Consider the following 16,290-nt stretch of genomic DNA (forward strand, 5'->3'; position numbering starts at 1 on the left):
AAAATGTAATATCAGTCAATATCGTTATTGTTTTTTTTTTATCATGAAAACCGATAAAATAATACCTGGATTTCGCTGACATTTACTGACTCATAGAGGGAGAGTGTGAACTGTTGTTTGAGGCAACAAAAAAGGCGTTCTTTCCATAACTTAAGTTGTAGCAGTTTTCTTATTTTGCACAGACAATGTTTACATCTGAAAAGCCTTGTTGCATTTGAGAATGCATCCAATGGGGCATCATAATAAAATCAGGCCTGATGCGTTAATTCCACCACAGGAGATATGTGATGTTACCTAAAATTAGTTAAATAGCCCACAGATATCGGTATCGGTTGATATGGGATTTGGAAATTGAGAGTTGGACGATATCGGTTATCTGCAAAATAGCCAATATCGGAGTTTTGCACTTCTGTTTCAGCAAACTTTTATTTTCATTTTCTTCCTCTGCAGCTGTGGAGATGTGAGCCTCAAAACTTCATTTCATATTTTAGGGAAAATGTTGAAAATTGAACTGAAATATCTGCAATATGTTGGAAGGAATTTTTGACTTTAAGCATTAAGTGACAGCAGTTGTGAGCAGTTTTAGCCCAATGAAAGCAGCTGAAATATTAGTGAATTGTAGCTTTTATTCCATAAAACATGCAAAGTACTATGCCATTAATCAGTAAATTATATTAAAGTGAAAAAATCTGGGTTTTCTCCGGGTTCTCCAGTTCTCAGTTGCGATTGACTTCAGCCCCCCACGACCCGAATGAGGATTAAGTGGTGTATGGATGGATGGATGGATGGATGGATGGATGGATGGATGGATGGATGGATGGATGGATGGATGGATGGATGGATGGATGGATGAAGCTGTTGTCCTGCTGTTGTTGTTGTGGTTGGACACCAGATGGAGCCACATGTTCTATAGGAGCATCTCAGTGGCTCACTGAGGCATCAGCGTTTAACCCTGTTAGTGTGAGACTGTTGTTTGTTGTAAACATGTGTGTTTGTGTTTACCAGTGTGTGAAGGATGCACTGCAGTTATGTGGTTATCAACTTTCTCTTTTAACTAAGGCTTTCTGTTTCAGACTGTGTTCATTTACTGCACCATTTGACCGTTGTTCCACATAAAATCGACCAATAGTGTGCAGCCTACTTTAGTGAAAAGAAACCTGTTGGCATAATGGAGTTAGGAGAGATACAAACATTGATTCCAGTCAGTACTGCCTCTGTTAATAGTGCTAGAGGGGAATGCTGGTAATAAAATATAGTTGCATATTAATATATTAGTGTTACCAATCAATGCAGCCGCTTATTCTCGCATGACACGTGCACATTAGAGCTGCACACTGCTTGCAAACATAATATGGAAGATGTCCATGTAGCTCTGACACTGTCCTATAACAGGGATATCACTTTAGTTTTTCTTCCAAATTGGATAAATATTCTCTGTGATAAATATTAACAGACTTGACAGAAAATCAGGAACAAAAAACACATATTTATTTGTTTTCTGCATCACCACCTGCATGCATGTAGGTTCTCATGGCAACACAACATCCGTGTGGCTGCTGTAACTGCACCGTCACATGTAATAACATTACTAATGTGCAGCTGAACGGGTTTGCAGATATTCTCTTAGCTGAAAATCTAAATAGAGAATGTCATGAAAACGAACTGATGAAAGAAAAACAGCTGATTTCAGTATGAAACTCTGAACAGAACTGTCTTTGCAGGTTAGCTGCGCAGCATCAGTTAGCATGGCCAGGTTAAAAGAGCCACTGAAACTCTGACTTTAGACTCAATATAGCTGCTAACTAGGGATGTCCGATAATGGCTTTAATGCCGATACCGATACCGATACCGATATCTGTGGGCTATGTAACTAATTTTAGGTAACATCACATGTTTCCTATGGTCAAATTAACACATCATGCCTGATTGTATTGTGATGCCCCATTGGATGCATTCTCAAAGGCAACAAGGCTTTCCAAATGTAAACATCATCTGTGTAAAAGAAAACTACTTCAGCTTAGGTTATGGAAAAAATGCCATCTTTTTTTTCTTTTAATTGTCTGAAACAACAGTTCACACTCTCTCCTTCCATCTACAAGTCTGATAAATGCTGGCGAAAGCCAGGCATTGTTTTATCAGTTTTCATGATCGTCAAAAAAACCCCGATAAAGATATTGACCGATATTACATTGTTATGCCAATATCTGGCCGATAATATCGGTGGGCAATATTATTGGACATCCCTAATACAAACTTTACTTCTATTAAATCACTTCTCATGCCAGCAAAATCCAGGCATTTACTATTTGCGAAAAAAAACACTAACGATATTGACCGATATTACATTCTTATGTCAATATCGGGCCGATAACATCAGACATCCCTACTGGGAACTGATATGTGCAGGGACGTCTAATAAATTTGAACCCTGAAGCTGCAATTAGCAAATAACACTGTATTCATTTAAACAAAAAGTAAACAAGAAACAGTGAAGGGTTGGTTTGCATGTTTTTGCATTTAAGTGATGGATAAATATGATGCAGAACTGATATCAGTGGACCGATATTACCAGACATCTCTGCTGCTAACGCATTCATTTTGAGTGACAGTACAGCCCTCTGGTGATGTCTGTGTATGTATCTGTCTTATCATGTGCTACCTGTGTTCCAGGTGATGTGGGTGTGTAACGTGTGCAGGAAGCAGCAGGAGATTCTCACTCGGTCGGGGGAATTTCATTCCAACATGTCACTGCTGTCCGTCAACCACAGTCCACACGGGGCTCCAAACCCACCGACGCTGGCCCCACCGGGAGCCACAGGGCCCCTGAGCAACGGAGCCACAGAGCGGTCAGAATCATTTTATTACTGCTTGATGTGAAATGAATCTGTTATCGTGTTACAACTCTGCCTTCCACCCCAATCAATCAGTATATCCATAAATATATCAATCAGTCAGTTCTTTCTCCCCAACAGACTAATGTTAACCCGGTTATTTCACCCTCTGTTGTGTCTGCAGGTTGGTAGGAAACCCTCAGACTGACTGAGTCTTAATTAGTTTGATTTGTTGTTAATTAGACTGACACCCCAACACACACGCATACAGACACACACACCTCTACACATACCTGCATGCACACAAACACACATACGCACTCCTCCACAACACAAACAAACACACATACAAACACACACACGCACTGTAATCAGATTATCAGATTAATAATCCTGCAGCTCACAGCGGATTACCGCTGCTGCTAAATACAGCACGCTAACACACACTGGCTAACACACACACTGGCTAACACACACACACACACAGGCTAACAGACACAGGCTAACACACACACACACAGGCTAACATACACAGGCAAACACACACACAGGCTAACACACACAGGCGAACACACACACACAGGCTAACACACACACAGGCGAACAACCACAGCTTAACACATAGTGGCTAACACACAAGGGCTAACAGAGGCTAACATACACAGGCTATCACACATAGGGTAACCGAGGCTAACACACAGCTTGACCCATAGTGGCTCACGCACAAGAGCTAACGGGCTAACACACACACAGGCTAACAGAGGCTAACACACACATCCAGACACGTAGCGACTAACACATAAAGATTAACAGAGGCTAACACACACACAACGTAACACACAAAGGCTAACAGAGGCTAACACACACATCCTAACACATGGCGGCTAACACACAAAGGGTAACACACACAGGCTAACAGAGGCTAACACACATACAGCCTAACACACAAGGGCTGATGCACACATGCTAACAGAGGCTAACATACACATCCTAACGCATAGTGGCTAACACACACATACTAACATAGGCTAACACACATACAGCCTAACACACAAGGGCTGACGCACACAGGCTAACAGAGGCTAACACACACGGCTAACACATAGCAGCTAACACACACGAACTATTATACACAGGTTAATGTAGACAGACTGTATATATAGGCTAAAACATAACACAGACAGGCTAATATACACAGATGAGCATGAATAATCTGTAAACACAGAGAAAATCTGAGTTTCTTTTAAGAATGTCATTTTATGGCTCTTCAGCGTTACAGGTTTTTAATGTTATTTTACATTAGGCATGTAAATTCACAGTTTTTGCAGTTTTATTGGCATTATCATGTATTTAAAAGATACTTACTTAATTCAAAGGTATGCTTCCGTACAATTACAGATTTTTTTTTTTAACTGTATAGTATTAGCAGCATATAACATCATTTGAATCTGGCTGTTTTATGCTGAAATGACTCAGAGCAGACCAGTATAAACCTGCCCATATTCATATGATTTCTGAAAACAGAATTGCATCAACTGGTGAACCAGCACAAAAACTATTGAAAAATATAACACAGACAAGTTTACCCACCACTTTTAGATGATATGCTGTGTTGGTTGTTGAGATGGGATATTCAAACTGTTATTTAGAATATGAACAGACTAATATACAATGTAGTATTCAGCATAATATTCAAAGGCTAATATATACAGGCTCATATATACAGGCTAACAGAGGCTAACAGCTGTGATGCCATGTCCTGTGTGGGCGGGGCCAGCAGGTGCGTTCTCAGGGGCATGGGCAGGGGGCTTTGGGAGAGAGTAGGCGGAGCTTAGGTTGTACTGCAGCTGCCTGTCCTAAAGCTGCTGAGTGTGTGTTCCTGTGTGTTAATGTGTCGCATGTTGAGTCGACATGAAGCCGCAAACCTTCGACAGCTGACACAAAAACAGTAAGAGGCTCTTTATTCAATCCAGACTTTATGTACAATGCTTAGATTGTCATCAGGTGAGAATGCTGTGTGTGTCTGTGTGTGCGTGTGTGTGTCGTCCTGCATCTGCGTGATGTGTGTCGCTACACACTGAGTCACAGCAACCAGGCACACTTGCTGCATGCAAGTCTCTGTTAATGCACTGCATGTGTGTTACAGCTGGAGTTAGTGTTCAGAATAATACATGTGATTAATATCATGTAAACCCTAATTATATATATGAGATTTAAACTTTATTTATCGCTCAGAAACGATCAGCTGCTCATTCAATGACAGATGCAGCATGAAATTTTTTTTTATGTCACTCTATTGCTTATAGATATTATGCACAAATGAAAACCCATTTATTTAACATGCAGTTGTGTCTAATTTTGATAATATTTTTACAATATTGAACTTAAAATTCTCATCTTTTAAATCATCAATCCATCAATCTGTGGTGGAACTGTCTTTACTTATGTGAAGTAGAGCAAAATAATAAAATATAATGGAAAATATATGTATCTAATTTCCACAACAGATTCAGTGGTTGTTGCTTCTTTCTGAGTTTCATTGTGGTAGGGGGTACAGAAGCACATCTTCTAAATATTAAGGGATATTTATGCCTGTGGTATCAGTTAGTTTAGAGCTCGCTCCAAAGAAAGTGTAGGTTCAATCTTCACTCTCCATTTGTGGAGGTGTTCACAGGTATTCTGTTCCTGGACTGAAACTCCAGGCTGCAGTTTAGACTTCTGCTCTTTGGGAGACGAATGCATATTTAGTCTGGACATACTGTATGTGAACATACTTCAACTCCTACTACTCATTTGGTGCAGCTTGCATCTAGCATGGCTACATGCTAACTGCTAGTTACGTGAGACTATGGTAGGGTTGGAGACATGCCACCTGTTAGTGACATTAGACGGAGGTGGCTACATGTTAGCTGCTAGTTACATGAAGCTAGGGTGAATACATTGCATCTTTCTTTTTTGAAAAAAATATCCCTTTTTACAGGCGTGAAAATGAGAAATCACCCATACCCAGACCTCGTCTTCCTTCACTGACCTGCTCCACTATTTAAAGAGTCGATAATTTGTTAATTTGAATTTTTTTATTGTGACCTTTATGGTCTCCTCGAATATGTTTACCTGTTGTATTGGTCAAAAACACTTTATTTTTCTTTTACTGTACGTTGCTGTAGCACCTCTTCTCACCTTCTGCCTGAAACACTCTGTAACAGTTCCTGTCTCTTTAAGGCAGATAGGCTCCTCCCACTCCTCTCTGACTGGTCTGCTCTGTGTGATTGACAGGAGACGGAGCCCCTCAGGGCCGTATTATGATGGTGGGGGGGCAGGATGCTTTCCTCACCAACGGACCTCGGTCTGGACCGCCGTGCTCGCTCACCACACGGCTACCACGGTAATGGGGAGGAGGAGCTGCGGGCCCGGAGGCGACCAATCAGAGATGGGCGAGGCCGCTGGCACTCACAGGTGAGTCTGATACAACAGGTGGAGTTTATCTGTTCAACTAATTGTTTTCTATTTATTTATGCTCTTATGTATTAATTGTTATGTTTTGTTCATCATTTATAATGATGATAATATACAATTATTTTTGAAATATTTTTTTATTCACCACTTTGATTACATTTTAAAAAACTTTTTCTATTTTTTCTATTACCCCATGCTTAGAGCAGTTTGCTGAATCAACAGCATATTGTTTATTTAACTTTATTTCAAAAATGAATATATTTTGATATTACATATATCATACTCTCTTATTTTTATTTAGCTGTTTATCAGATGTGAAATTCTGTAACATGTCATCGGTTTAATTTGAGTTGTTGGAGCTGTAGTAAACGCTGCATGCTGTAGGGGGCACCAGCAGGATTCCGACTGACTTACCTTCTTCCTTTCTCGCACCAGGACCACCCTCTGGACCAGGTTCAGGATGAGCGTGAGCTGCGACGGCGGCAGGAGGAGGAGTTTCAGGCTCGTTACCGTAGCGACCCCAACCTAGCTCGTTACCCAGTTAAGCCACAGCCAAGCGAGGAGGCCATGAGGATGTTAGCTCAGGTCGGCAGGGTCCGCCACCAGCGTCGCCACAGCGATGTCTCCCTGGCAACACCTGAACCGGACCACATGACTCTGCGACATACAGGTGAGAACACAAACTGGCGACCTGTTAAAGCTGTCCTTTATTCTTCGGTCTGACTGTTATGTTTGCTGCAGCTCTCCGTCAGAACCGGCCACCGGCAGGTCAGAGGTCATTTTCTATGGATCGAGCAGCCAATCACATCAGTCCCACATCCCCCCGACGCAGTCCGTTACCACAGCAACACCTGGACCCAAGTTCCGCCCTAAAGAGGAAACAGGCTAACGAGAGCGCAGTGCAGAGGGGGCGGAGGATGGGGAAGATGCATGTGATTGGCAGCTTCAGCAGCTCGGAGGAGGAGCTTGTGACCACGCCCGAATATACCAGCTGTGACGAACACGACAGTGAGTAGCTACATGCTAATGCTAGTTACATTAGGGCTGGTGGCTACATGCTTACTGGTAGTTACATGAGGCTAGATGGCTACATGGTCACTGGTAGTTACATGAGGCTAGGTGGGTACATGCTAGCTGCTAGTTACATGAGACTGAGGTGGATGCATGCTAACTGCTAGTTACATGAGGCTAGGTGGCTACATGCTCACTGCTAGTTACATGAGGCTAGGTGGCTACATGCTAACTGCTAGTTACATGAGGCTAGCTACATCTTTAATGCTAGTTACGTTCGGCTAGGTGGCTACATGCTAATGCTAGTTACATGTGACTATGATGTGGTTGGAGACATGCCAACTGCTAGCTACATGAGGCTAAGTGGCTACATTGTAACTGCTAACTATGTGAGGCTACGTCGCTACATGCTAACTGTTCATTCCTGTGATGTGCACAAATTTGCTCCAAGCTTTCATTGTAAATTTTTTGAAAGTAAAAGATGAACTGATTTCTGACAGAAAATTAAAGATGACACATTTCCGTTATATTTGAAGAAAGGTTGCTTTTTATTTACTTCTCAATGCTGAACTCCAAACAGTTCCTGGGTGTTTTTTGCTATTGTAATACTTTTTTTTCCTACTCTTCTATGGAAGCAGGATAACTATGAGTAGAAGTACGGAGAACTCAGTGATGACTTCTGTGCAGTTTGACACACTTAGAATGCCATAAATCATAAAAATTGGAAAAAAATTCACAGGTGTTACCAATACTGGAAAAAAATGATTTTTAACTATTTACATTTTTAAAATCTCTTTAAACTCTGTTTTCAGTCTAAATTTCACATCAACTTTAGAGAGTACTTCACCTTGCTGAATGTTTCGTCCAACAACTTGAGAACTCTCAAAAGTTTTGTCACATGGCAGGGCTTTTCAGAAAGTTGAAAATCTAAATCTTTTTTCTGCAAGATTTGACCAAAACTCAGTCCATGTGATGGATGAATGAATAATTAGCTGTTGACAAAGAAAAATTTAGGTCACACAGAGATAATAATAAACTATGTAACAATGGACATGTAGATCACATGATAACATTATAATATTTCTCATAACATACTTCAGTTCTGTGTTTATGATGTCAAACAATAAAATAGCAAGCGAGAGTTATTTTAGTTGCTTTTCGTTCTCCAGGCTGCTAATTAGGATCAACTTTGCTACATACAACCCCTCAGTAATTAATATTTTCACTTTTGATAGATTTGTTTTGTATCCAACACCAGCTCAGCAGCTCAACTTCTTCATGAGACAAATGCATCTGTTTGAATGTTCTTCTGCCCCCTAGTGGAACATACGGAGAACTTAATCTTCACATTGGCCAAACATGTGACCTTCAGTACGAAACGAGGAGTTTTCAGGGTTTAAATTGAGAAAAGAAGGAAGCTGAGAGAACGGAGAGAGACACCGAGTCTCTGTTCTCTGCCTCTGTCTCTAATTAGCTCAGTGTGATAATCTTCTTACGGTTGAATCTGCCTTCACCTCCACCAGCTTCACCTGCACTTCCTCCACCAGACACCAGAGGGTTCCACTAAGAACCCAGGGAACCAGGCCCACTGTAAACTCTGACCTCTGTGGGTTGAACTTTCCCCACAGAACAACCCAGTGAAGTCATTTATACAGTTCTGCAGGGTTCCAAAGTTGTTCTCTGTGGTTCTTGTCTGTATTGTTTGGGGTCTACATCAGCACCGTCAGTGTCTCCTGATGTTCTTCATCTCAAATAAGGTTCTCTACAGGGCTCTGTTATTTTCTGTATGAGTTTTCTTCATGAAGTTCCTGACGTTGAGGTTTTCTTGACTGTTCCTGAGGGTACTGTCACTGTTCTGTTGGACTTCTGCTGTTTGAGCTTATATTGTGTCTTTAATTGGCCTTTCGTGGGTTCCTGGAAGTTCTTGCGGTTGTTCTGTTAGAGGGGCTGCTTCTTCCCTGTTGCCTTATTGTATTCCTCAGGGTTCTGTTGACTGTTCTGTTGGACTTTTGTTGGTTGACATTATAGTTTTAGGACTTTTCATACGTTCCTACGGGTTCTGCAGATGTTCTAGGGGGGCTGCTACAACTTTGAAGCATTGTTGATCAGTTCCTGAGGATTCTGTCACTGTTGTGTTAAACTTTTTTGAGGTTATACTGGGACCTGTAGGGTTTTTTCTGTTCAGATATTCTACAGAGGGCACTGTTCGTCTCCTTGCGGCTTGCCACTGTTCTGTTGAGGTTCTATGGTGTTTTTTGGGGTTTTTCTGCTTCTGCTTTGTAGCAATGTTCTGTTCCTAAGAGTTCTTCTAAAGATTGCTGGAAGTGTCGCAGATACAGTTGCAGTTCGTCATGCTGACGAGTTAATCTGCTGTCTCCGTTTCGTTGGACCAAAAGTCACCTGGTCAGAGATTATGAGCTCTGATTGGCTCAGAGGGCTCTTGGCTCCTCCCCTCAGTTCTGGAGGTGACGGAGCAGCTCAGAGTTTCTGCTGCTGCCGTCCTGAAGACAAGCTGACTGAAAAAAGAACCCGAGAAACGCTCCGGTCTTGGAGAACCATGGGGAGTCCTGCAGGCTCCTGGAGAACCTGTCTGATAATCTGATCCAGATTACGACAAAACACCTCGACCTGCTTCTGTGGTGCTGCCGGGTCCCTGAATCACCGTCTCTGCTGGGCTTCAATTGGATTAAAAGAGGAGAGTGTGGATTATCAGAAGTCAGTGCAGAGAACAGGAATAGAACAGAGACATCAGGAGAACATGCCTGCAGCCGGTCAACCAGAAAGCTGCAGGTCTGCTGATTTGGTTTCTTCGTGAACTTTTGGATTTCTTGGTGAACTGCTGCATCTCTTGGTGATCTTTTGGGTTTCTCAGTGGTTTCTGGGATTTCTTCTGAACTGCAGGGTTTGTTGGTGAGCTGGACGGTTTCTTGTTGATCTGCTGGACTTTGGCGGTGCAGATCTGATTGAAAGGTTGGGAGACGGGAGTTTGGGCCAACGCTGCAATGTTGCCCCAAACTCTCCAGCGTGCAACAGCATCTAGCTCTACTGTCAGATCGCTGGTGGACCTCCAAAACTAACCACTAATTAACAATGCTAACAAGCTAACAGTCAGTGTTTGGACTCCGCTAATCCCATTACAGACAGGTATGAACTGCTGTGCAGCCTGCAGGCACAGCTCAGGGCACACAGTGATCACAGAGCCAGTGGCAAGGAGGAGAGAGGAGCTGCAGGTTCACCTCCTCCTCTTCATTGTCCTCCTCTTCCTCTGCTGAAGCCTCCTCCTCATCCCTCATGGCATCCACAAAGACCTGTGAGTACAGCAAAGGTTAAAGCTGCTTTGACTCAGCAAGACGGATTATTATAGGCAGAGCTAACGGTTCAGAGACCCCTGCATCCTTCTCCTCCAAGGTTCAAACCCTACATGTTTAGATGTTGTGAAACTGATGTGGTGTTTTTGGGATTGGCCTTTTCAGACTGATTGTAGATTCAACAGTTAATTGTAGGGACAAACTGTGTTCAATGCATTTTAACCCACTGAACCCCAAAAGCTGCCAGCAGGTTTAAAAATCACCAAAATGACATAATTTGTAACCCTTAAACTGTGAAAATGGAAAGAACTGTTAGATTTTTCAGTCTGAGATTGTCCTTGAACTACTGTAATCAGTGACAATCAGGAAAATGAATCAAATCTGAAGCGTAAAACTGTGATGTTTTATTAAAAGTACTTTATTCTGCATATCTCATTTAAAATATCTCCTAAAATAGAGCTTTTGTACCACATCCCGCTAAAATAAAACAAAAAAAATCATGCACTCTTCATCACAACTAAGAAACTATCACTGACTCAGCAGTGACCAACATGACACCACTTCACAGTTTTTAGGTTGTGTTAAATAGAACATACAGTATCAATAAAATAAATACAGCATGGTTTAAAAATGTGCACAGAGAAGCAATAATTTGAAGGATACATTCAGTATGGTGAAATTTCTTTCTATATCTGATGTGGAAGAGAGTTTTTAGAGGCTGTAAAAATGTAAAAACATCAATAATATGTGGGACCACCACTTTCTCCAGTCTTGGTAACATCAGCATGGAGTTGGAATAATGGTGCAGATGTTGATGTCAGGTCTTTTGCTCAACCACTGTTTGACTGTTTGTCTGGTTTGCGTTAAATCTAAAAACATAGATCAGAATCAGTCCAATCGAATATGTTTCATTCAGCTGCCTGAGGTGAGGCGATGATCGTTCAAAGCATCATTTATGAGGCTGAAAAAGTAGGACTCAAAATACTGTAAAACTGTTCCTCAAACTCTTAGAGTTTGAAGTTACTACTACTATACTTATCCCTCTTTTCTTTAAGTACATACTGCAGCTACACATACTGTTTCTTGCAGACTGCATGCAATCAGGAAAGACTTCATCATAATATTGTGCTTTAAGCGGTTTTGGCCGTCTTCTACCTGTGTGGTCTTGGCGGTTCGAGCTTTGTTTATACTCACACTTCGACACATATGATGTAACTGTGCAGAGGATTGTGGGTCAGAAAGGCCACGAAAGCATGCTGGCTTGCCGACTGCAGAAGCTGACCGGATGTAGTAGGACATCCAGGTATTTTTGGCATAGTGCGTTTAGCATACTACATGGTGGGACATTCTAAGTGTTTTTCTGGTGTACTATATAATATGGTAGTATGGGTATTGAAATGTACCCTTTGTTGGTTTAGCTTCTAAATGATATCTGACCCCTTCTGGTTGCTAGGAGAAATGGACAGCCAATGGTGGGATCATGGTGCATGGCATGGCGAGCCTGGGCCCATGTCTATGGTAGGTCTATTCATGCACTCACCTGATCAATACTATCATCAAACATCGATCAATTGTATTATTAAATTTGTCACTGGAAATAAAACTAGGAATGTCCGATATTGGATTTTTTGCCGATAAACGATATGCCGATATTTTCCAACTCTCAAATTCCGATTCCGACATCAACCTATACCGATATCTGTGGGCTATTTAACTAATTTTAGGTAACATCACATATCTCCTCTGGTGAAATTAACACATCAGGCCTGATTTTATTGTGATGCCCCATTGGATGCATTCTCAAATGCAACAAGGCTTTCCAAATGTAAACATTGTCTGTGCAAAATAAGAAAACTACTTCAACTGAAATTATGGAAAAATTATGTCTTTTTGCCTTTTTTTAATTGTCTCAAACAGCTGTTCTCACTCTCCCTCCCTCTATGAGTTGGTAAATGCCGGCTAATTTTAGGGGTTATTATATCAGTTTTCATGATAGGCAAAAAAAAAAAAAGAACAATTATGATTTTGAACAATATTAAATTTTTATGCCAAGATCGGGCTGATGATATTGGCCCACCGATATTATCAGCCAGCTATTATCGGCCCAATATTAGGACATCCCTGATAAAACTTTTTACGTCTTTTAAATCCCTTCTTAAAACCCACTTTTATTGACTCGCCTTCAAGTAAACTAAAAGTTCTCTTTTATTTCTCTTTTATCACTCTCAGCCTTTTTATCTCTTTTAAAAGGTTCACTGCTTGTAGTCCTTCTTTCTAACCGCCTGGTCTTGATCTATTTCTATCTTTTATTTTCTCTTCAGCTTCTCTCTTAACCCCCTTGTGTGGTGTCGTCCTTTTAACCAGTTTTGAACTAGCTATCCATTCTGTACATTTTAGTTTCTTTATGTTCTGTTAAAGCACTTTGTGTGAATGTTCTTCTTAAAGGTGCTATACAAATGAAATTATTATTATTATTATTTTTATTATTAATATTAAATCAATTAACCCGATCAGATTTCCCTTCCAGCTGATCGGTTTTAGCCGTCATGTTTATTGCTGTTTCTAAGTAACTTTATTTAATTTACGCTGTGATTCATCAGCAGCCGGTCACATGGCAACCGTCCAAGGATGGAGAGCGTCTGATTGGCCGAATTCTGCTCAACAAGAGGATGAAGGACGGGACGGTACCAGCAGATACCGGAGCGCTGCTGGGACTCAAGGTGGCGCTCCTCTGTTCATTCTTCTTCTTTTTGTTCTCATTCTGCGGTACAGTTCAGTGCCTTGCTCATAGGCGGTGTGTTTACAGGTCGTCGGGGGGAAGATGACAGAGTCCGGACGCCTCTGTGCTTTCATCACCAAGGTGAAGAGAGGAAGTCTGGCTGACACCGTAGGCCACCTGAGACCAGGTAAACACACACCTGAGACCTTGTAAACACACACCTGTAACCTCAGAGCAGGTAAACAAACACACTGACTGGGTAAACACATTTAGTGACTTGGTTCATACAGGTCTGATTAAACATAAGATCACTTAGAGAAGCTCTTTGTCAGTGAGATAAATGAATAAATAATGAAATTAGTCAAACCGGAAGATGTTCTCATCGGCTTCTTCTCTGCTTCAGGTGATCAGGTTCTGGAGTGGAATGGTCGGGTTCTTCAGGGGGCCTCATTTAATGAAGTCTACAACATCATCCTGGAGTCCAAACCAGAGCCACAGGTGGAGCTGGTGGTGTGCCGACCAATCGGGTTTGTCTCGTTTTAAATAACTAAATTAGGACAGTTTACAACTGAAAGACAGAAAACACTTTTGTGTTCCAGTAAAACCTTCTGTTCTGTTAGGGTATCCTGTTAACAGATTGTTGTTGATTTGTGTTCCTCAGAGATGTTTCCAGAGCAGCAGATGCCTCTCATGTCCAGCTGGACTCCAGTAAGTCTGTTACACAACAAAATTACCACAAGGACACAAAACAACCAGAAAGAGATGCAAAACCATCATAAATAGATGCAAAACAATCACATGGAGACGCAAAATGACCCCAAAGAAACAGAACACTCACAAACAGACAGAAAGGAACCACAAACAAAGATAAAATGACATTAAAGAGACACTAAACACCCACAAAGAAACAGAAAAGAACCACAAAGACACATAAAGTGACCATAGACAGAATGACCACTAAGAGATACAAAACAGCTACAGAGGTACAAAGCAACCACAAACAGACTCAAAACTACCATTGAGACAGAACGTACACAAAGAAACACAAAACAACCACAGTGGCACAAACAATTGCGAACAAAGTGTAGAGTGACCACAAAAAGAGTAAAAATGACCACCAAGAGACAGAACAACCACTAAGAGATTTGAAACAGTATGTGCTAGTAGCACAAAACAATGACAAGCAGACACAAAAAACTCCTAAAAGAAATGCAAAGTGGCCAAAAAAAGACACAAAATGACCACAAAGAGACACAGAACTACCACCAGGTATACAACACCCACAAAGAGACAGAAAAGGACCACAAAGAGACAGAAAACAATCAAGAACACAAACAAAACACCCACAAAGATGCACATGAAGTGACCACAATCTCTCCGTTCTCTGCTCAGGTTCTAGTTCCTTCGACTCCCAGAAAGTCGGTCCGTCCATTTCCGTCACGTCTCCCATGAGTCCCAGTGTTCTCTCCGGACAGGTGTCTGTAAGTTTACCCAGCATGCACTGCGCCACAACACAGCTCACAGCCAATCAGCTGTTGGTTAACAGCCGTTTCCATGGCGATGTTTGTGTTTTCAGACCCTCAACAGGCGTCCTCTGGTTCCCAGGATTCAGGTAACCTGTAGAACCAAGTGGAGTGAGACGTCTGTGTGCTCCACCTATCTTTGTTCTGTAGGTTAGTTTGTAGATGGATGAAGAGCAGTAGAAGCTCTAAGTAGAACTCCAGTTGTTCTGTAGGGTTCTTTCACTGAGGACTAGAGTTTTATTTAAGCTCCTGTTTCCACATCTGTTCTTAGTAGAGTTTTTGTTCTGTTTCGTAGGATGCTACATGACGGTTCATCTGTTCTAAATGGTTTCTCTGTTGTTTATGGGGTTTCTGAATCTTTTCTCTGAGGTTCTACTTCAGGGTGATGATTTGGCTCTTGTTCTCTGTGGTTTTGAAGTTTTTCAGGGTTTCTGTTTAAAAGGTTCCTCTGATGTTTGTGGGCTTTCTGTTGTCGCACTGAGTGGGTTCCATCACTCCTTAGTAGGACTCTTTCTCTGGTCATAGAGAATGGGTTCCCATTGTTCCCCTGAAGATCGCTGCTTCTGGTTTATGGAACTTGTTTCAGTTCTATGTTGGTCTGAGGGTTTGTCAGTCTTTGCTTCTGTTCTAAAGCCTCTGGCCTCTAAGGTTCCTTTGTTCATCCACCCAAGCAGGGGTTCTACCTTTGCTAAGTATGGTTCTGTTCTGTTTCTGTTCCACAAACCTGTAATGTTCTGTAGGGTTTCACGTGTACTCTTGGGTTCCTCATCTGCTTCCTGTGGTTCTAGTGTTGACTTGGATTCCACATCTGTTCTCCAGGGCTTTTCTCAGCTCTAAATTCTTCCACATTTGTTCTTTACCATTCTTCTCCAATTGTGTGAGGTCTCGTATCTGCTTTCGTCATTCTCACCATGTTCTCTCAAGTTTCTGAAGTGCTCTGTGGGATTCTTCTCATGGTTGCTGGGGGTTCTCATCTGTCCTCTATTGCTCCTGCATTCTGTAGGGATCCACAACTTTTCTCTCTGATTTTTTCTGTTCTGGAAGGTTTCTGCTTTTGTTCTTTGGGGTTCTCCATCAGTTCCCTGAATGCTCAAGTTCAATGTCTGATTGAGCTTCATGTTCTGTGTGGTTCTACAATAATTGTGGATGATTTCCCTTCTGCTTTATTAGATTGAAGATGAACAGATACCAGCAGATGAACAGCTGTTCTTTGGGGTTCCTCTGCTGTTCAGGCTTCTTACATTGTTCTACATGTTGTATGTCGGTTGATTATAGGGGTCTTCCTGTGTTCTTTAGGGACCTCCAGTGTGTCGCTACTGCTCTGTGGTCATGTTCTAACCTAGAGGGTTCTGCCATTGATCTGTAGGGTTGTACTTCCTGTGGTCTTCACGTCTCCATTGCCTTGAACATGTCACTATACTGCTCTTTGATAGGCAGCACGG

General features: G+C 41.7%; 1 protein-coding gene across 1 annotated transcript in view; it reads left to right on the top strand.

The window, feature by feature from the left end:
- LOC110961365 (regulating synaptic membrane exocytosis protein 2-like) overlaps window positions 1-16,290 on the top strand; it is a 41,379-nt gene that overhangs the window by 2,144 nt on the left and 22,945 nt on the right. The window contains 11 exon segments of the mRNA XM_051955824.1: window positions 2,671-2,846; window positions 6,108-6,139; window positions 6,142-6,287; window positions 6,723-6,957; window positions 7,029-7,295; window positions 12,060-12,124; window positions 13,207-13,326; window positions 13,413-13,512; window positions 13,729-13,852; window positions 13,987-14,033; window positions 14,718-14,806. Of these exon segments, the coding sequence (XP_051811784.1) occupies window positions 2,671-2,846; window positions 6,108-6,139; window positions 6,142-6,287; window positions 6,723-6,957; window positions 7,029-7,295; window positions 12,060-12,124; window positions 13,207-13,326; window positions 13,413-13,512; window positions 13,729-13,852; window positions 13,987-14,033; window positions 14,718-14,806 (1,401 nt within the window).

Source organism: Acanthochromis polyacanthus, chromosome 11 (genome assembly GCF_021347895.1).
Source record: "Acanthochromis polyacanthus isolate Apoly-LR-REF ecotype Palm Island chromosome 11, KAUST_Apoly_ChrSc, whole genome shotgun sequence".
Classification (NCBI taxonomy): Eukaryota; Metazoa; Chordata; class Actinopteri; family Pomacentridae; genus Acanthochromis; species Acanthochromis polyacanthus.